The following is a 16,532-nucleotide window of genomic DNA, read 5'->3' as shown; positions in this document are numbered from 1 at the left end:
CTGGCCCCTGGCAGAACACCACTTCCTTCCATTTCTCTTCTCAACTGGTTGTCCCTTTTTTCCATATTTCAAGTCAAATATTCCATGCCATTGTGAGCTTATGGGGATGGTTGTTTTTCCCCCCACCCTACTTTAAGATATTTTTTCCTGAAGATATTCTGAGCATCTGCAAGCCCCAGAGCTACTTTAAGCCTGCCAGCACCTCCGTCTTGTACATGGGTAGTGCTGTTTTGGCTACAGCTCCATGAACATAGGAAGATTTGAACAAGAAATACAGGTCATGATAACTATCTGCTGACCCTTGAGAAAATGTTTCTTTATAGATCACTTATTTATTTTAATCACAAATACGTGGAGCATTTGGAACCATGCATCCCAGTTGTTTTTCTTTCCCTGCTATCTTTCCAGCATAATTTACCTGTTTCACACTCTACAAATTTGCTGGCATGGTAACTGTGCCTATATGATTCTGCATTAGACTTTAATTAGTTTACATGCAGTGCTTTTTTCTTTAAAAAAATGTTTAGTGGTACTCTTATTTTGACTCAAGAAAATCAGCATTTTATATTGGGGAAAATAAATACAGTGGTACCTCTGGTTACGTACTTAATTTGTTCTGGAGGTCCGTTTTTAACCTGAAACCGTTCTTAACCTGAGGTACCACTTTAGCTAATGGGGCCTCCTGCTGCTGCTGCACTGCCGCTGCACGATTTCTGTTCTCATCCTGAGGTAAAATTCTTAACCTGAGGTACTACTTCTGGGTTAGCAGAGTCTGTAACCTGAAGTGTTTGTAACCCGAGGTGTTTGCAACCCAAGGTACCACACTGTATAGTAAATGGACAAAGGTACAAAGATTCACAAAATGTTTAGGGGTTTGTTTAGGTCCCCTTGCGTCCCCCCAGAAAAAAAGCACTGTTTACATGTATTATTCACCACCAGTGCCTTGTTATATACTCTCAGTTGGGCTTCTATGAATACTAAAACCAAGCAACTTACATGCAAGTGAAGTGACGCTTGTGGGAAGATTCTGCTGAGAAAGATGCTGGTCAGCTTCAGGCTCTTCTGGTTCTGACAGGATGTGATGACCAGTGTGAGAAAGGTACATAACCTGAACTGGTTGTGCTTGTGGAATCTTCATTTTTTCTAAACTCTCCGGATCCCGTTGTTCTTCTGATTGCAGGAGAGGCCAAATCCTCTCTCTTCTCCACTGTATTAATGCTACTCTGTCACGTATTGACTTTGCAACAATTTTGACATCGCTCTCATGAAAAAATCCAGCATCAACCTGAAATAAAGCCATGATTGTTCAACTGTGAATCCACATACATGTAGGTGTTCATTCAGCAGAGTATTTTCTAAAGAGTTTTCGAAGAAGTGTGATATAACGCATGCCACAGTTTTTCATAAAATAGTGACATAGCTGCAAAACCAGCACCAGATCAAGAAACTATTATTCTATTTAAACATATGTCTGTCAATCACTCTAATTTGAAGATCTCTGGAGCACCATATAAAATCAGTTGTTAGCGAGTGTTACTTTTCAGTCAAAGCATAACAGATGGCTGACAGGAAGGGGGCATTTATAGGAATAATTAAACCCAGTGCACACTGCCATCATATTTGGCATAATCTCAGATGTCTGCTTCATGAATAACCTACAATTTTTCCAAACTGCATTGCAGCTTAAGACTACAGCTTTTCAGGAACTAAACCTTACAGAGGCTACCTCTGTTTCAAGTTTTTCAGTAAGACAGGTTTGCAGAATGGAACTAGGCACCTAGGCCAGATATTCAAGTTGCAATGTTTAAGACAATCACTCATTTTATGCTGTCTTGCATCTGAAATCTACTTTACAATTTCATTGACATGTATTAATCTCTGTATCTGAAACAGAATGCATATCATAATGGAGAAAACATAGAACATATAACAAGAGCCAGTGTGGTGTAGTGGTTAGCGTGTTGGGCTAGGACCTGGGAGACCAGGGTTAAAATCTTCATTTGGACATGAAGCTCACTGGGTGACCGTTGGCCAGTCACTGCCTCTCAGCCTAACCTACCTCAGAGGGTTGCTGTGGGGATTAACTGAGGAGGGGGAGAACCATGAGCTCATTGGAGAAAAATTTGGGATATAAATTCAGTAAATAAATGCCTTTCCTACTGTGAATATATCATTTGTGCAGCTGCTCCTGCAAACGTAGGCTCACCAAGCCATGTACCAATCTTTAGGTACTATGTAAAAAAGTCATCTCATGTCACATTAACTACAATATAAGCATATTCAGCTGATAGCATTTCAAAAGCTCACTTGGCACTGATACAGTGGTGCCTCGCAAGACGAAAAGAATCCGTTCCGGGAGTCTTTTCGTCTTGCGGTTTTTTCGTCTTGCGAAGCAAGCCCATTAGCAGATTAGCGCTATTAGCGCTATTGGCACTTTAAGGGCTAAAAACGGCTTTTTTAGGTGTGGGGGATTAGCGGTTTTGCTGCTAAAATGCTTTTAGCAGCTTAGCGATTCAGAATAAGGGGTTTTGGAGCGGAAAAAAAATTCAAATTTTTTCGTCATTTTTCGTCTTGCGAAGCAAGCCCATAGGGAAATTCGTCTTGCGAAGCGCCTCTGCAGACGAAAAACCCTTTAGTCTTGCGGGTTTTCCGTCTTGCGAGGCATTCGTCTTGCGGGGCACCACTGTACTTTTACTTTTACCTCTTGGGTTAGTCTGTCTTTCACCCAATCAGAAATGTATGTATTTCCATATTTATGTTAGGGTCTAAGACGTGGTATGAAACTGAAACAAATTCACCCCATGATTTTTAAAATGAAACATTAAAATATTTAAACCAAAAGGACTCAGGTGTAAGTGTTTTGTGTAGTCTAATTAAGCCTTTTAAAATATATACGTGCTGATTAAAAAAACTGGCATATCAGCATTAGCTTGCTGGATGGAAAAGAAATGGAGTTTACTGCAAAAATCTCATTTATTCCTCAAGCAAGCAAATAGATTTGGGCCCAACTGATACTGCCTAGCTTATTGGAGCCAACCTGCTTTTCATTAAAGACATATTGATGGGAGAGACAGAAGAGTACAGAACAGTTTTGGCTAAGCAAGGCTACAGAGCTTCCTTGTTTCTTGCATAACTTCCACTGGCAACTTTACCAATGTATTTGCTAACACAGCAACTTTGTGCTTCACACAAGAGCTCTTCATACACCAAGCAAATTTATTCTATGTTGGTAAATCACAATATGACGGACCCTATGGCAAACAATCTGAAAAATACTATACTGTACTGGAACCAGTGAGAAAAGTTTTTTGGGGAAAAGCTTTCTTGTGAACAAATTCTGTTGGGAAACTGAGGGCTAACAGTCTTGCCCTGAGAAGACCCCAGAGGCATTCTAGCAGTGTTTTGTCAAAGGCTCAAGCACACTTACTCTGATCAGCGCCTCATATTACATATCATCTGAATGTCCACAAAAGTACATCATGCTCTTCCATATGTATGTGGGAAGAATAAAAATGTAAAGAACCAACTTGTAGTAGAACTGATGCAGCAGTGTTTTTGCTGCAACCATCAGAAGCTACACATAATTGTACTGAACAATGTGTATACAGTGGTACCTCTGGTTATGAACCAGAGGTCCATTCTTAACCTGAAACCGTTCTTAACCTGAGGTACCACTTTAGCTAATGGGGCTTCCCGCTGCTGCTGTGCTGCCGCAGCGCGATTTCTGTTCTCATCCTGAGGTAAAATTCTTAACCTGAGGTACTACTTCCAGGTTAGCAGACTCTGTAACCCGAAGTGTTTGTATCTCAAGGTGTTTGTAACCCGAGGTACCACTGTATAGGATTGCAACCCAAGAAATGCAGAACTAATGGTTATTTAATCATGGTTTCTTCATATCTGACTCCCCACCTTCTACTTGGGTAGCCATTTTTATGCATTGGCTGCTCAGTCCTTACACCTAAAGAAGAAATCAGATCCACAGTGCCTTCCTGATATTACAAAGAAATCTGTTCTCCTGACACTGTGATTAATCTATAAATTAAGAAAGGAGCATTTGTGTTGCCATTAGACTTTACTTTGTTTTATGTCCCTTCTTAATCAGCCATTGAACTGCCACATCTATTTTGTTGCTGTTGTTTAATCATAGATGGAGGGAAAGGGAAGGGGGGGGAGCAATATATATTCACCCAACGACAATAGGTATCTATCTATTCAGTATATAAAACAACTCAGCAGCAAACTTGACAAAGTTTATCCTAAAGGTATCAGTATTAAACCTTGAATAGCCCTTGTTCTTTGTTTCTGCAGTTTTTACCAAGAAATTAATTTGGACACATCTCATCTTACTGGAGAAAAAGTTAGAAATGGTGCAGACTCTATTCAGTACTCTAATTCAGGATCTTTTATTCTTTCTTACCCAAGCCTTCTAAATCTCTCTGAGCTGAATCTTTGGAATGGAATTTACTTTACCAGATTTGCTCCTGGTGTCCTTTGAGATTAATGTACTACTTATATATATATTTTTGTCAGGAGAAGTTTATTTTACCATTTCTTGTGCAACATCATCAGGAGTTTCCTTCTCCAGATCAAAAGTAAACTCAATGGCTCCATTATCTTTGGGTTTTCCTTTCAGTTTCTTAGGATCTTCTACCCAGAGTCTTAAGGCAATAGAGGATTTCCTACCATCATCTTCTTCTGCAAGTTCCACTCTTACCCCAGTATCTTCAGCAAAAAAGGCATGGCTTAGTAAATCTTTAATTTCATATCTGGAACAAGGACAAATTACAAAAACCGTATTAAGGCACTACAGATTTTAATACATTTTAAAACAAAACAAAACTGTGTATCACATAAAAACCAGCAGAGGGGCCTTCAGTAATTAAAACAAAAACTGAAGGAGCCTAACCAATAACAACGTAAACAATGGATATATTTTAGGAAAGAAGCCTGGAGCAAATGTCTGTCTAATGTTTTCAGGCTCCAGCAAAGTTTATAGATGTACATTAAACATTTGGGACAACATTTTTAGAATGTAAAAACAGTGATGCTAGATCAGTATAAGGAATGCAACTTCTTTTCAGCAGTGACCATCCAACAAGCTCACAAGCCTAATGGGAAATCCTCTGGCCTTTTCCTAATTTGTACCTCAGTAACAGATATTCAAAGGTAAACTTTCTTTGAACGTGGAGACTCCATTTTGCTACCATGGCTGATAGAACAGAATTGAGCTCCATTAATTTGCCTACTTTTAACACAATCTGATTAATTACTTTATTCATTTCTTTAAGTGGATTTATTCATTTCTATTTTATAGAGGCACCATATTAAAGAGGCACTAATTGCAACAGGCATGGCTTTGCCTGGAGTACTCTCTTGTTTCTTTGCCCACATCTAGTCCTTCCATAATCACAAGCAATGGTTTAGAACCTCCACCTTCCCTCTTGAGCCTGATGGGAAATAAAGGTGGAGCTGTGCATCATCAGCATACTGATGGCACAAAACTCCAAATCGCCAGGTGATCTCACCAGTGGTTTCATGTAGATGTTGAACAGTATAGGGGGTAGGATAAAACCTTGTGAAATACTGTATGCCAATGGCTACTGTGCCAAGCAAATATCCCCCAAAACTATTCCACAGGAAGAACCCAAACTACTGCAATCTGGTGCCCCTCAAATTAATCTTGTATAGGCAATCAAGTAGGATTGGTCTAGCAAAACCACCAGGAAAACACTCGCCTTGTCTAGCTACCAAGGGAACAGAACTGGGCCAGAACCAAACAGAAAAGAATCCAGATCACATGTTTTATCCAAGAAAACTTGTAGGAAAACCCTAAGCCTTAGAGTTGCATCAGCTGGAACAGGATATTCTCCTGTTCTCCTCTCTCTGCCACAAACACAAAAGTCAGTTTAATATCTACTCAGTGATGAAAAAATTTACTATTTGAAACACACCTCTCTTCTTTATTTTTGCAAATGCATTCTCCAATTATCTCCTTAATTTCAGGGTCGGTAACTTTATCAAAACTTGCTGGTTTGACACCCTGCAAGGAAAAACAAATCATCCATAGGTCTACTCAGAATAGATTTCAGTTCAATAGTATTGAATTACTAGCAAACTTACTTTGGGTAGCTATTTGGTCTAATGCAAAACAATAGTATAGTATCTTCTGTAATCATGGTAAAGTAAAGATCAAACTAATTTGAAACTTAAATGGTAGAATTCTTTTCTATGGCATCTTCTGAAATCAACATATGTGCATACAGAACAGCTTGGATCCATAGGAGAGGATTTGCATCCAACGTGTCCTTTCGCTCACAGAAGGTATCTTCCACAAGCAAAAGGGCAGCCTGCAATCCAAGCTAATATTAAGAAAATACATCAGAGGAAATTAATGAAGATACTGAGAAGGACAACGGTTCTATTTTCCATTTTAGAATGTTAACAGTCCTCTAGTTATGAGGTTCAACACAGATGTACAACATAACCAGATTTCAAGGATCAGATTTGTAGGATCATACACAACCTCCACTCACACAACCCAGGTTGAACATGGTGAATCTATAGTTCCAAAACATTACTATGTTGTGATTTCTAAGATTGTTGTAAATCAATTGTAGATTACACAGTATTATTTGAGATTAATTTCTATTGAGGTAGCAAAACAGAAAGTTCCAGTGCATTTCTTACCACATCAAGCTGAGGAGATTAACAAGAACCAATTATTTACGCATGCAACAAAGGCACGGTTGCTTTTTCTTTTCTTTTAATGAAAATTAGCTTTGGGCTCTATGGTTCTGATTACAGGGTAGGTGGAAATGGGAATGGGTGGGTGTGAAAATAGAACCTATTAAACCATTTTCTTAACAGTTATCATCCCCACCCCCCAAAATTGTCCACATACTTTCCTTGTCCTCCCTGTAGGGTTCCAGATGTGTGTTGATCCTAATAAACACCCATATTTATTTTGAACACAAAACAGCTAGTGGGGATAGATTAAGTGCCTATCCTAATGAAATAGTCATTCTGGAGAGGCCACTTGACATAAACAGAAGGGGCTGCTCCACACAGCGAGGTATTCATTTTAAGAAATCCTCATATGGGTTTGTTGCCACCTCTGTGCGAGAACTGCTCCACTACAAACTGTTTCAACAGAAATGCTTGGCTGAGGCACAGAAACCAACAGCGTGGCTGTTGCACATGAGAAAGAGGCTCCTCAGCTGAAACAGTCAGCGCTTTGTGCGACGACCATCTTATGTTAAACTTTCCTTATGCTATTAAAAGGAAAGCAGTTCTTCATTATACTTTTGAACACTTCCCCCCTGCTAACGCTTTATTCATCCCCCACCCCATTGAAGCCTTAGTCATCTTTTAAAGAACTGGATCAAAAATATATGAGGGATATGGAATCCTCCTTAATCCTAGAACAGAAGACTAAATGTTTCATGTATCATATAAGACACAATTTCAATATGGTGACATGAATGGGGGAGTATTGGCGAGTGAGGTTAAAATTCTAGACAAAACTGGCAGACTAATGGACAGTTCTGCTCAACCTGCCATAAAACACAACTCTAGAGAGCAATCAATTGTTTCAAAAATAGCAGTATGGCAGGCCACAGAGATGTTTTATGGCCTACAGAAAAACTCCCGAAGAGTGGGCATTGTTGGTTTTAGGAAACAGCAACTCGTTTCTACCGTCTTAGCATTTTAAACCATTTGTCTGTTGATCAGTTTAGTCATCAAATATCAGAAGATGACTTGCAACTGGAGGGGAGAGGATTCTGTCAGGACAAGAGAACTTGAAAATAAAAGCTGCCCAGTAAGCATCCTGAGCAAAACAAAAAAAAGCAAAAGCTAAACCCTTGACACAATGCCCACCCAAACCTATATATACCAGATGGATATACAAGCTGATTCATTAAGCCAGTTCTGAGTCCTGTCTAGAAAATGCCAATTTTGTATTATTTTTAAATGTTTTAAGTGCTTCATCCAGTGCTTCATGAATTTCAGCAGCTCATTCTCTTTTGAGGTATTGGAATTTCAAACAGGGATGAACTTACCAATCAATTTAGTAGTATGGTCAACTAGACCTTTAGTGGAGATGAGGGGAAGCAATTCTAATCAGCAAGGATGAAAGTTAAGGTCACGCTTTTTGGAAGTGGTTTTGATCCCTATGTTTTACTTAAATAGGTTTTGAAGAATAAAAATGGGGTTGTATCCATTGCTAGTCAGTAAAAAGGTAAAAGGTAAAGGTACCCCTGCCCATACGGGCCAGTCTTGACAGACTCTAGGGTTGTGCGCTCATCTCACTCTAGAGGCCGGGAGCCAGCACCATCCGCCGACACTTCCGGGTCACATGGCCAGTGTGACATCGCTGCTCTGGCGAGCCTGCACCAGCGCAGCACACGGAACGCCGTTTACCTTCCCGCTATAAAGCGGTACCTATTTATCTACTTGCACTTAAGGGTGCTTTCGAACTGCTAGGTGGGCAGGAGCTGGAACCGAAGGACGGAAGCTCACCCCGCCGCAGGGATTCGAACCACCGACCATACGATCGGCAAGTCCTAGGCACTGAGGTTTTACCCACAGTGCCACCCGCGTCCCCTTGCTAGTCAGTAGACCCATTAAAATTAATAAATTAAGTTAGGCATGCCAATTAATTTCAGTAGGGCTACTCCAAGTATGACTAACATTGATGCCAACCCTTAGTTTCCTGCTAACAATGAGCAAGTGTAAGTTTAATGAGTAAATGTAATAATTTCTCCACGATAAAGCACCTATCTTGAGCTTTATGCGACTTGCTAATTTATTTAAATTTAATCAATCAATCAGTTAAAAGGCAGGAAATTAAGCAGCTAAGATTTTTAACTGGCCACGAGCCTAATTCACATACATATATTGGCTTGCCCATTAAATTTCATAACCATTCTCTATCATTGTTGATAGCATTTGGGTTCAGATAAATGTTGTCTACACATTTTAAGTGTGTGCATTTTAGGGGCCTAATACATGGCTATAAAACAGTGGTTCCTTGTGAAATTGGCAACTGTGCCTCTACAACATGATTAGTGGGAAGAATAAGCTGTTGCCTTGTGCATTCTGACTATAATCCTATATGCAAGCAAGGCATGTATCCACACAAAGAGTGATACATATCATGTCACATGTCTTTTTTCTAGGCAGGCTATCTTTATCAAACATCTACATTTCTTCATCCAAAGAACATTTAATTCTACATTCAGAGTTTGGAGCATTGCATTTTCCACTGTGGACAGACTTAGGACAGTTATTTCAAGGTTTGAAAGCATACTTTGTATCACGGAGATTTAATCACTTTATGAAAGAGCTCCATTCTAGGCTATTCACAAAGGGCATTAACAAGAATCTGGCATAATAAACTAAATTATGTTGACAAAATGTACCCAACTAGGCAAAGATTTTGTCACATGAAAGAGAAGCACTAATAATTATGACTGGAATGTACATTGTTCTGTTTTCCTAAGACCTAAAATAATTAGCATTTCACATTATTTTGACTCAATAATCATCACAACAGCTCTGTAAGGTAGGCAACTATTATTAGCATCATGTTACAGACAGAAGCTCAGACTAAATATGAAAGAAAGAAAGAAAGAAAGAAAGAAAGAAAGAAAGAAAGAAAGAAAGAAAGAAAAGCAGTTGCCAAGGGCTGTATATTTGATTAGGGAAGTTATGGAGAATTAAGGACTACTTAATCTGTTTCCCAAGGGCCTTTTCTTAACAAGATGCTGTTCCACTAAGGGGAAATTATATATTTTACTTTACATGTCAAAAAAATATGGAAACATGAAGAAGACACTGAAAATTTCAGCAGTAACAGGACATTATGATCACTTTTATTTGAGCCATATTGTCTTCTTAATTATACAAAAATGTGACTTAACAATAAAAAAATACACCACAAGTTAAGAGAGGAAATGCCCATATTATGAAGTCACTTACACAGGTTACTTTCCTGTAAATTTGAGCAGCATTCTGGCATTCTGAATATGGATATTCTGAGGTAGCCATTTCCAACATACACATTCCAAAAGCATATACATCCACGGATTCATCATAGTGTTCTTCATACATCTCTGGAGCCATAAATTCTGGAGTACCTGAACATAAAGAAAAAGCATTTGACTTTGACTTAGAACGCTTGTCTCTTTGTGCATTTAGAAATAAGTGAATTCATCAAACCCAGAGCTATTGAGAGTTTGCTGTTTGGGATATCAATGTGTTTGAATGACTTTAATGTTCAGTTTTATCATGATAGTGTTGTGTATATGGCTTTGGTATTCGTTGTGTAGTTATTGTATGCCACTCTGGTATCACTGCTGATAAAGGACAGCCAACAGATTCAACCAATTGATCAATGAATACACTAGCTAATGCATCACGTTGGCTGTGTGATAGCAACCATGCTGCATTATTTAACACTATACTTTATATAATAGTTATGCCACTGTGTTCTGACACTATGAAGGAGCACTTCTTACATCCATCTAATGTGAAACCAAGGACTACTACAGAAGCTATATTCTACTGAAAGATTCTGAGCCCATGTGAAAGCCTGAATAAATAGCTTAATTACTGTTTCAAAACTTGGAGATGACAACTTTTATAAATAGGTGATTTACAAGCCTTGCATAATTTTCATTTAGGTAATAATAGTAGTAGTAGTAGTAGTAGTAGTAGTACTAGAACAGAAATCACATCAGTATAGAACAAAATCCACTCAGAGAGTTAACAGGAGCTTGGTAATTAAGATATGTTATATCAGAACAGTCTTGTCAAACAGGTAACAAACAGAACAATCTCTTCTTCCTTGGAGGCATGCAGCTCACCAACAATAGTGGGATACCCATAAGGAAATGTCCAGAACATTGTAACACAAAGCAATTAGGCATATTGTAAAACATGATGTATAGTATAACTAGAACATAAAAAGATCTGGGTGAGTAGAACGTTTGGTTAATGATGCAGTAAACGAAAGCGGCTGTGCAGAACAACAGAAGAACATGTGTGCATGCCCATAAAATGTGTTTTCAAATATGTTTATGCATCAATTCTTTTTCTGTACATCCCTAGGAAAGAGGAGAGAAATGTTATGAATTTAGTAATATGAAATTGGTTTAAATAAAGAAGACTTTATCCAAGGAATGCTACGGAGAATAAAACACGCAGCATTATTCCATAAATTAACAGTGGGACACTGTGTTTGTCTACTCAAATATTGAGCTCAATGGGACTAACTTCCAGATAAGTGTGTATAGCAGCATATCCTTAGGAAACCTCTCCAGGTCCTGACACCGTTCATTGCTTGCTGCCAAAACTGGGCTCCCCAGATTAAAGCTCCTCAGCACCTTCTCTTTACATACTGGACTGCTTGTTCAGGGTTTCGGTGGTGAGGCCGGAGCATTTCTCTGCCAATTTGCCTCATGCTGGCAGAGTGCTCTCAATACCTTACTTGCCCTATGACAAGGGGAGAAAGCTGCGACAAGATCCAGCCTCATCAGCTGCCTCGTTGTTCTTGTTGCCAAGATGCTCACGACTGGCACTGGCACTTATAATCACAGAGCCAGGAAGTACTGTAAAACTGCAGATTTCCTTCTGTGCTCTGACATCGACCCAACCCAGCCCACAGAGATAGAGAAGGGGTGGCTTTGAAGAGAGGCAGTCCAGGCAGAGAGAGAGAGAGAGAGAGAGAGAGAGAGAGAGAGAGAGAGAGACTGTATGTGAATCCCTACAGACCCTGCTTGCATGTTCTGGGGAGATGTGCCATTCCAAGGATAAATAGTGCCCTCAGGAGAACAATCTGCTACCACACACAAACAGAGCTCCACTGCAATGTCCTATCAGATTTCAGCCCTGCCCAGACCTGGAACCTGGGGATTCCTTAGACTCCTCAGAGGAGTAGTCGTGGAGCAGAACAATCCCACAGATCTCCATGTTGCATGCCCTGTGGCTGACTGCTATGCACCTGGTGAAGGCATTCTTAGCATGAAGCTGGAGGCGTAAGGGACACGATACCTGTTACCCTGCTGCCTGTCCTGATGTAGAACAGCCCTGACTGACAACTGCATGTATGTGTCTTCCTCTTTCAGGATCAGCTCAATCCCAGATGCTGATCAATGAAGTTTATGACTTTGCTATATATGTTGTTGTGGACTGTACTCAGTTTCTTGGGCAAGTTGCTCGTTTCCAAATCTCACCACTTTGCCTTCTATTAAATGGGTTTTGGGAACAGCAGCGAATACCATTAGTTTCACCTATTGCTAACCTTGGCTCTGCCTACCATTATTGGCCATGCCTTCCACTGCACCAGGCCCCATGGGCACAAGCTACATTGTTTAAAAAACCAGGCTCATCACAAATCTGGGCATTTTTGAATCTAATGGACTCATCCTGACCAGTTCCAGCAACCTCACGAAATGAAATGCAAAGTAAAAAACCATAAAAACTTAGCTGCCAGTATGCCACTGCTAGGATCAAGGTGCTGGTTTTGGTATACACAACCTTATACAGCTTGGGACCAGGAAATCTAAAAGATTCCCTCACCCTGGTGCATAGCCAACAGATCCCTGGTTTCCACAGAAGAGAGCCTCCTGCAGATGCCATCCTATCAGGAGGTTTGTTTGACAGTGGAATTTGCTGCCAAGGAGTGTGGTGGAGTCTCCTTCTTTGGAGGTCTTTAAGCAGAGGCTTGACAACCATATGTCAGGAGTGCTCTGATGGTGTTTCCTGCTTGGCAGGGGGTTGGACTCGATGGCCCTTGTGGTCTCTTCCAACTCTATGATTCTATGATTCTACATGATGTCAGGATCAGGCCTTCAGTGTGGTGTTACTTGTCCTTTACAATTCCTTCCCAATGCATATCGGACAGGTGCGTTCTCAATTGTCAATTCAGCACCTGTGAAAGGCATTCGTCTTTCAACAAGCCTCCTAAAATCTTTGTCCCAATTGGTATCTATCATGGAATTGTTTATGTATGTGCTAGTGTCTTAAACTATGTTTGTTTTTCTTATAATAAAAAGACTATTTGAAATTTGTGTGTGTTTGTGTGTGTGTGTACATATTTCAAATAGATAATATTTGAAGATTATATATATACATATATATATATGTAATTCTTCTATCCTTTTTTAATATACCAACTGTTTTATCTATGTCATTACAGTGGTACCTCAAGTTACAAACGCCTCAGGTTACAAACACTTCAGGTTACAAACTCCGCTAACCTGGAAGAGTTACCTCGAGTTGAGAACTTTGCCCCAGGATGAGAATGGAAATCGTGTGCCGGCGGTGCAGAGGCAGCAAGAGGCCCCATTAGCGAAAGCACACATCTAGTTAAGAACAGTTTCAGGTTAAGAACGGACCTCTGGAACAAATTAAGTTCGTAACTAGAGGTACCACTGTATATAATAAGTTGCTTTGGGATACCTCATGGAAAGTGATTCATAAATGAAATAAATAAACAAGCAAACAAAGCAGATAAAACATCAATATAACAGTTAAAATAAAATAGCTAGCTAAAACAGATCTTGAGCGCTTTTTTAAAAAAGTCCCTTTTTAAAAAAAATAAAAAAATATTTTTAATCCTGCCAATATACAGTCATCAGAGATGAAGCTAGCCAAGCTTCCCTTGGCACTGAGTTCTTGAGTCAGTTGAATCAGCCCCCCCCCCCCCCCGAGTATAATTATTACTGGTATGCTGGCTCCAGTAAAAAAGACAAAGTAATGTGATGATACCATATACTGAATCAAACTATTAGGGGGACATTAGTTAGCTCTTTGAAGAGCTCAAAGAACCAAAATCTTACTACAAATGCTAGGCTGAGAAAAGGCACGATCGTCCCATCATTGCAGCTAAATTGCACAGAAGATGATTTGGTTATGATTACATTAAGACTAAAATCCTTTACTCACTTGGCTGTTAGTAAGTCTCACTCTGTGCAGCTGACGACTGAGTAGGCATGTCTAGGTTTGCAGCATAAAGCAATTATGGTAAAAAAACAAAACCATAATTTTAACAAGATTATGGCTAAGTGAAGCCCACACAAAGTCTGAGCTTCTTCTATAACAAATATTTTTTTTATTTTTTTATTTTTTAGGAAATCCAACAGGATGAAAAATTATGAGTTAGGAAAACCTACCATTCCAGAAGCTGCCATAGGAAGATAATTTTATAGCAGTTGTAAGGCACTTCAACGTAGTTTCCACAAAAATTATAAAAAGTGATTTGTTTGTTTTTTGAGGGTCTGTTATCACTTATCCATGTTATAATAATTTACAGATTTGTAGATGGAAATACCTTGCTTATAAGACTGGAGGAGACAATTGCTAAGGAAAAATGTCTTACCTATTACACTTTTGGCAAATGAAGCTCTTTTGAGAGTTGCCAGACCTAAATCTCCTATCTTCACAGATCCAGTTGGTCCAGTTATAAAAATATTGTCACATTTTAAGTCTCTGTGAATGATTGGTGGAGTTCTAGTGTGCAGAAAATGGAGACCCTTCAGGATTTGCCGGCACCAGCTACGAAGGACTTTGGGTTTCATCACTTTAAATCTCTTCAAATAACTGGAATAAAAACATATCAGACAGAACAAAAATCAATGCTACATTGAGAATTTAAGACCGCACAACAGTGATGTTACATTAATATGTATTTTAGATAACTGCATTTGGTAAAAGGTAATATCTGTGTCTATTTTAGATACTAGACGGAGGTCTTACCATGGATGATCAATATTAACTCAGTCCACTCAGAGCCTAAAACATTAAAGACCATATATTCAAATGATATGAGGGATCATGTAAAATTTGAAACTGATGTATGAATACCTGCATTCTGCTGGCTCAGGGGAGGGGGAGTAGCTTTGCTGGAAAGTGCTTGCAAAACTACAGATTTGGTGCTAGTATGTGGCAGAAGTCCCTGCTATAAATTTACTGACATCTATCAACTCAAATCTAAGTAATTAAGAAGTAGTGCTATGGCCTTAAAATGTTGAGTGATGTGTTCATATGTTCATATACCAGGGGGTGGGGGAGGAATATATAGCGTATTCTCATGAGCAGCGGAACATTTATTCTTCTGATGCCATCATCAAGCTGAACATGATCATCAGCACCATAAACCATTAATTAGCATGATTCAGATTAACAAAACAAAATTAACAGTTTGGTTTCAATGAGGCAAATGCTTCTTTTCCTCCTCTCCCATCAGCAGAGGATTGGTTTATTGTGGCTTAATAATAAATTGTGTTGACGCTCTGAATCTCTACATTCATCTTTCATGTGTAAAACAGAGGGGAAGAGGAAATAAGGGCAGAACAGCTACTGGTTACATAACAAAACAGACTAGGACGGAAAGGCAGTGAAACTCTGCCTTCAGCTCAGTTAAGATCAAAGACAGATAAGCTATTAGAAGGAAAGATACCTTCAATTCATGATAATGGAATATTTTCAAATGAAGCGAGTGATTTGCCCAAATACGTCATTTGGTAAACTATGCACTGCTCAATTTGTCCAATGCTTACGTTTTCAGGGTTCCAGATGTCATCAGTTCTGTAACCAGCACAATACACCTCTTTCCTTTTAAACATGATTCCCAAAAGTCATAAAACCTAACAATGTTCGGATGCTGAAGACCTTTCAACATCTCTGCTTCCTCTTTAAATCTCTGCCGTTCCACTTTCGTCAGCTTTCGGTCCTGTGTTTCAGAAGAAATTGCTTATTAGTAGCTGGCTTAAGAAAACTGGCTTGGATCTAAGGATCCTACTGTGCTAGCAAAAAAACAACAACACACATTTCTGCTCACAGGATTTTACCCATGCCTCTAGAAAAGCTGCTCTGGAGCACCTGCTTGACCCTCTGGAGTTGGATTTTACATTGCTTTCAAAAAGACACAGGTGGGAAGAAAAATCAACAGCAGCACATATGAAGATGAGGTACCTACACAGTTAGATCTTTGAACCTAAGCCATTATCTTCACTATCAGTTAAATAGGAGCTACTGCAAATATATCTATAAAGGTCAACCCTGATTACAAATCTTTCTGGTTTAACATAAGAGCAGAGACCTGAATAATATGAATCAAAAGGTTTATCAAAAGGATTTTTATCCTAATTTTGCCGTAACTGGAATAGCATGCCTTCATTTAATTAAATTCAAAGGCAAAGGGGTATAATGAAGCAAGCATCTGATTATCTTAACATATTACAGTTTCTAACCAACATAATAATGTATGATTAGCAGAAGTGATACTCGCTTTATGATTCTAGCTTCAAAGAACTCTCATTCCAGGCTATTTTTCTCTATGACCGTGTTCAGGCATTCACAACTGTGGTTTCCCCCTATATTGCAGCATATGACCACTAACCCCATGGGTAGGCAAACTAAGGCCCGGGGGCTGGATCCGGCCCAACTGCCTTCTAAATCGGCCCACGGACGGTCCGGAAACCAGCGTGTTTTACATGAGTAGAATGTGTCCTTTTACTTAAAATGCA

General features: G+C 39.3%; 1 protein-coding gene across 9 annotated transcripts in view; it reads right to left on the bottom strand.

Annotated features, from left to right (window-relative positions):
• Window positions 1–16,532, bottom strand: part of WNK2 (WNK lysine deficient protein kinase 2) — a 116,320-nt gene that overhangs the window by 67,857 nt on the left and 31,931 nt on the right. For all 9 annotated transcript variants that reach the window (XR_014506316.1, XM_083420219.1, XM_083420220.1 and 6 more), the window contains 6 exons: window positions 15,564–15,736; window positions 14,384–14,604; window positions 9,982–10,139; window positions 5,952–6,040; window positions 4,547–4,766; window positions 997–1,285 (listed from right to left, as the gene is read on the bottom strand). Coding sequence is in view for 8 of the 9 variants with exons in the window: in XM_083420219.1 (XP_083276345.1) it covers window positions 997–1,285; window positions 4,547–4,766; window positions 5,952–6,040; window positions 9,982–10,139; window positions 14,384–14,604; window positions 15,564–15,736 (1,150 nt within the window). In the remaining variant the exon portion in view is untranslated. The remainder of the gene's footprint in view (window positions 1–996; window positions 1,286–4,546; window positions 4,767–5,951; window positions 6,041–9,981; window positions 10,140–14,383; window positions 14,605–15,563; window positions 15,737–16,532) is intronic.

This window comes from Podarcis tiliguerta (genome assembly GCF_965153285.1).
Source record: "Podarcis tiliguerta genome assembly, chromosome: 2".
In the NCBI taxonomy this organism is placed as follows: domain Eukaryota; kingdom Metazoa; phylum Chordata; class Lepidosauria; order Squamata; family Lacertidae; genus Podarcis; species Podarcis tiliguerta.
Note: the sequence above shows the minus strand (reverse complement) of the source record. Positions and strands in the feature narration are given on the sequence as shown.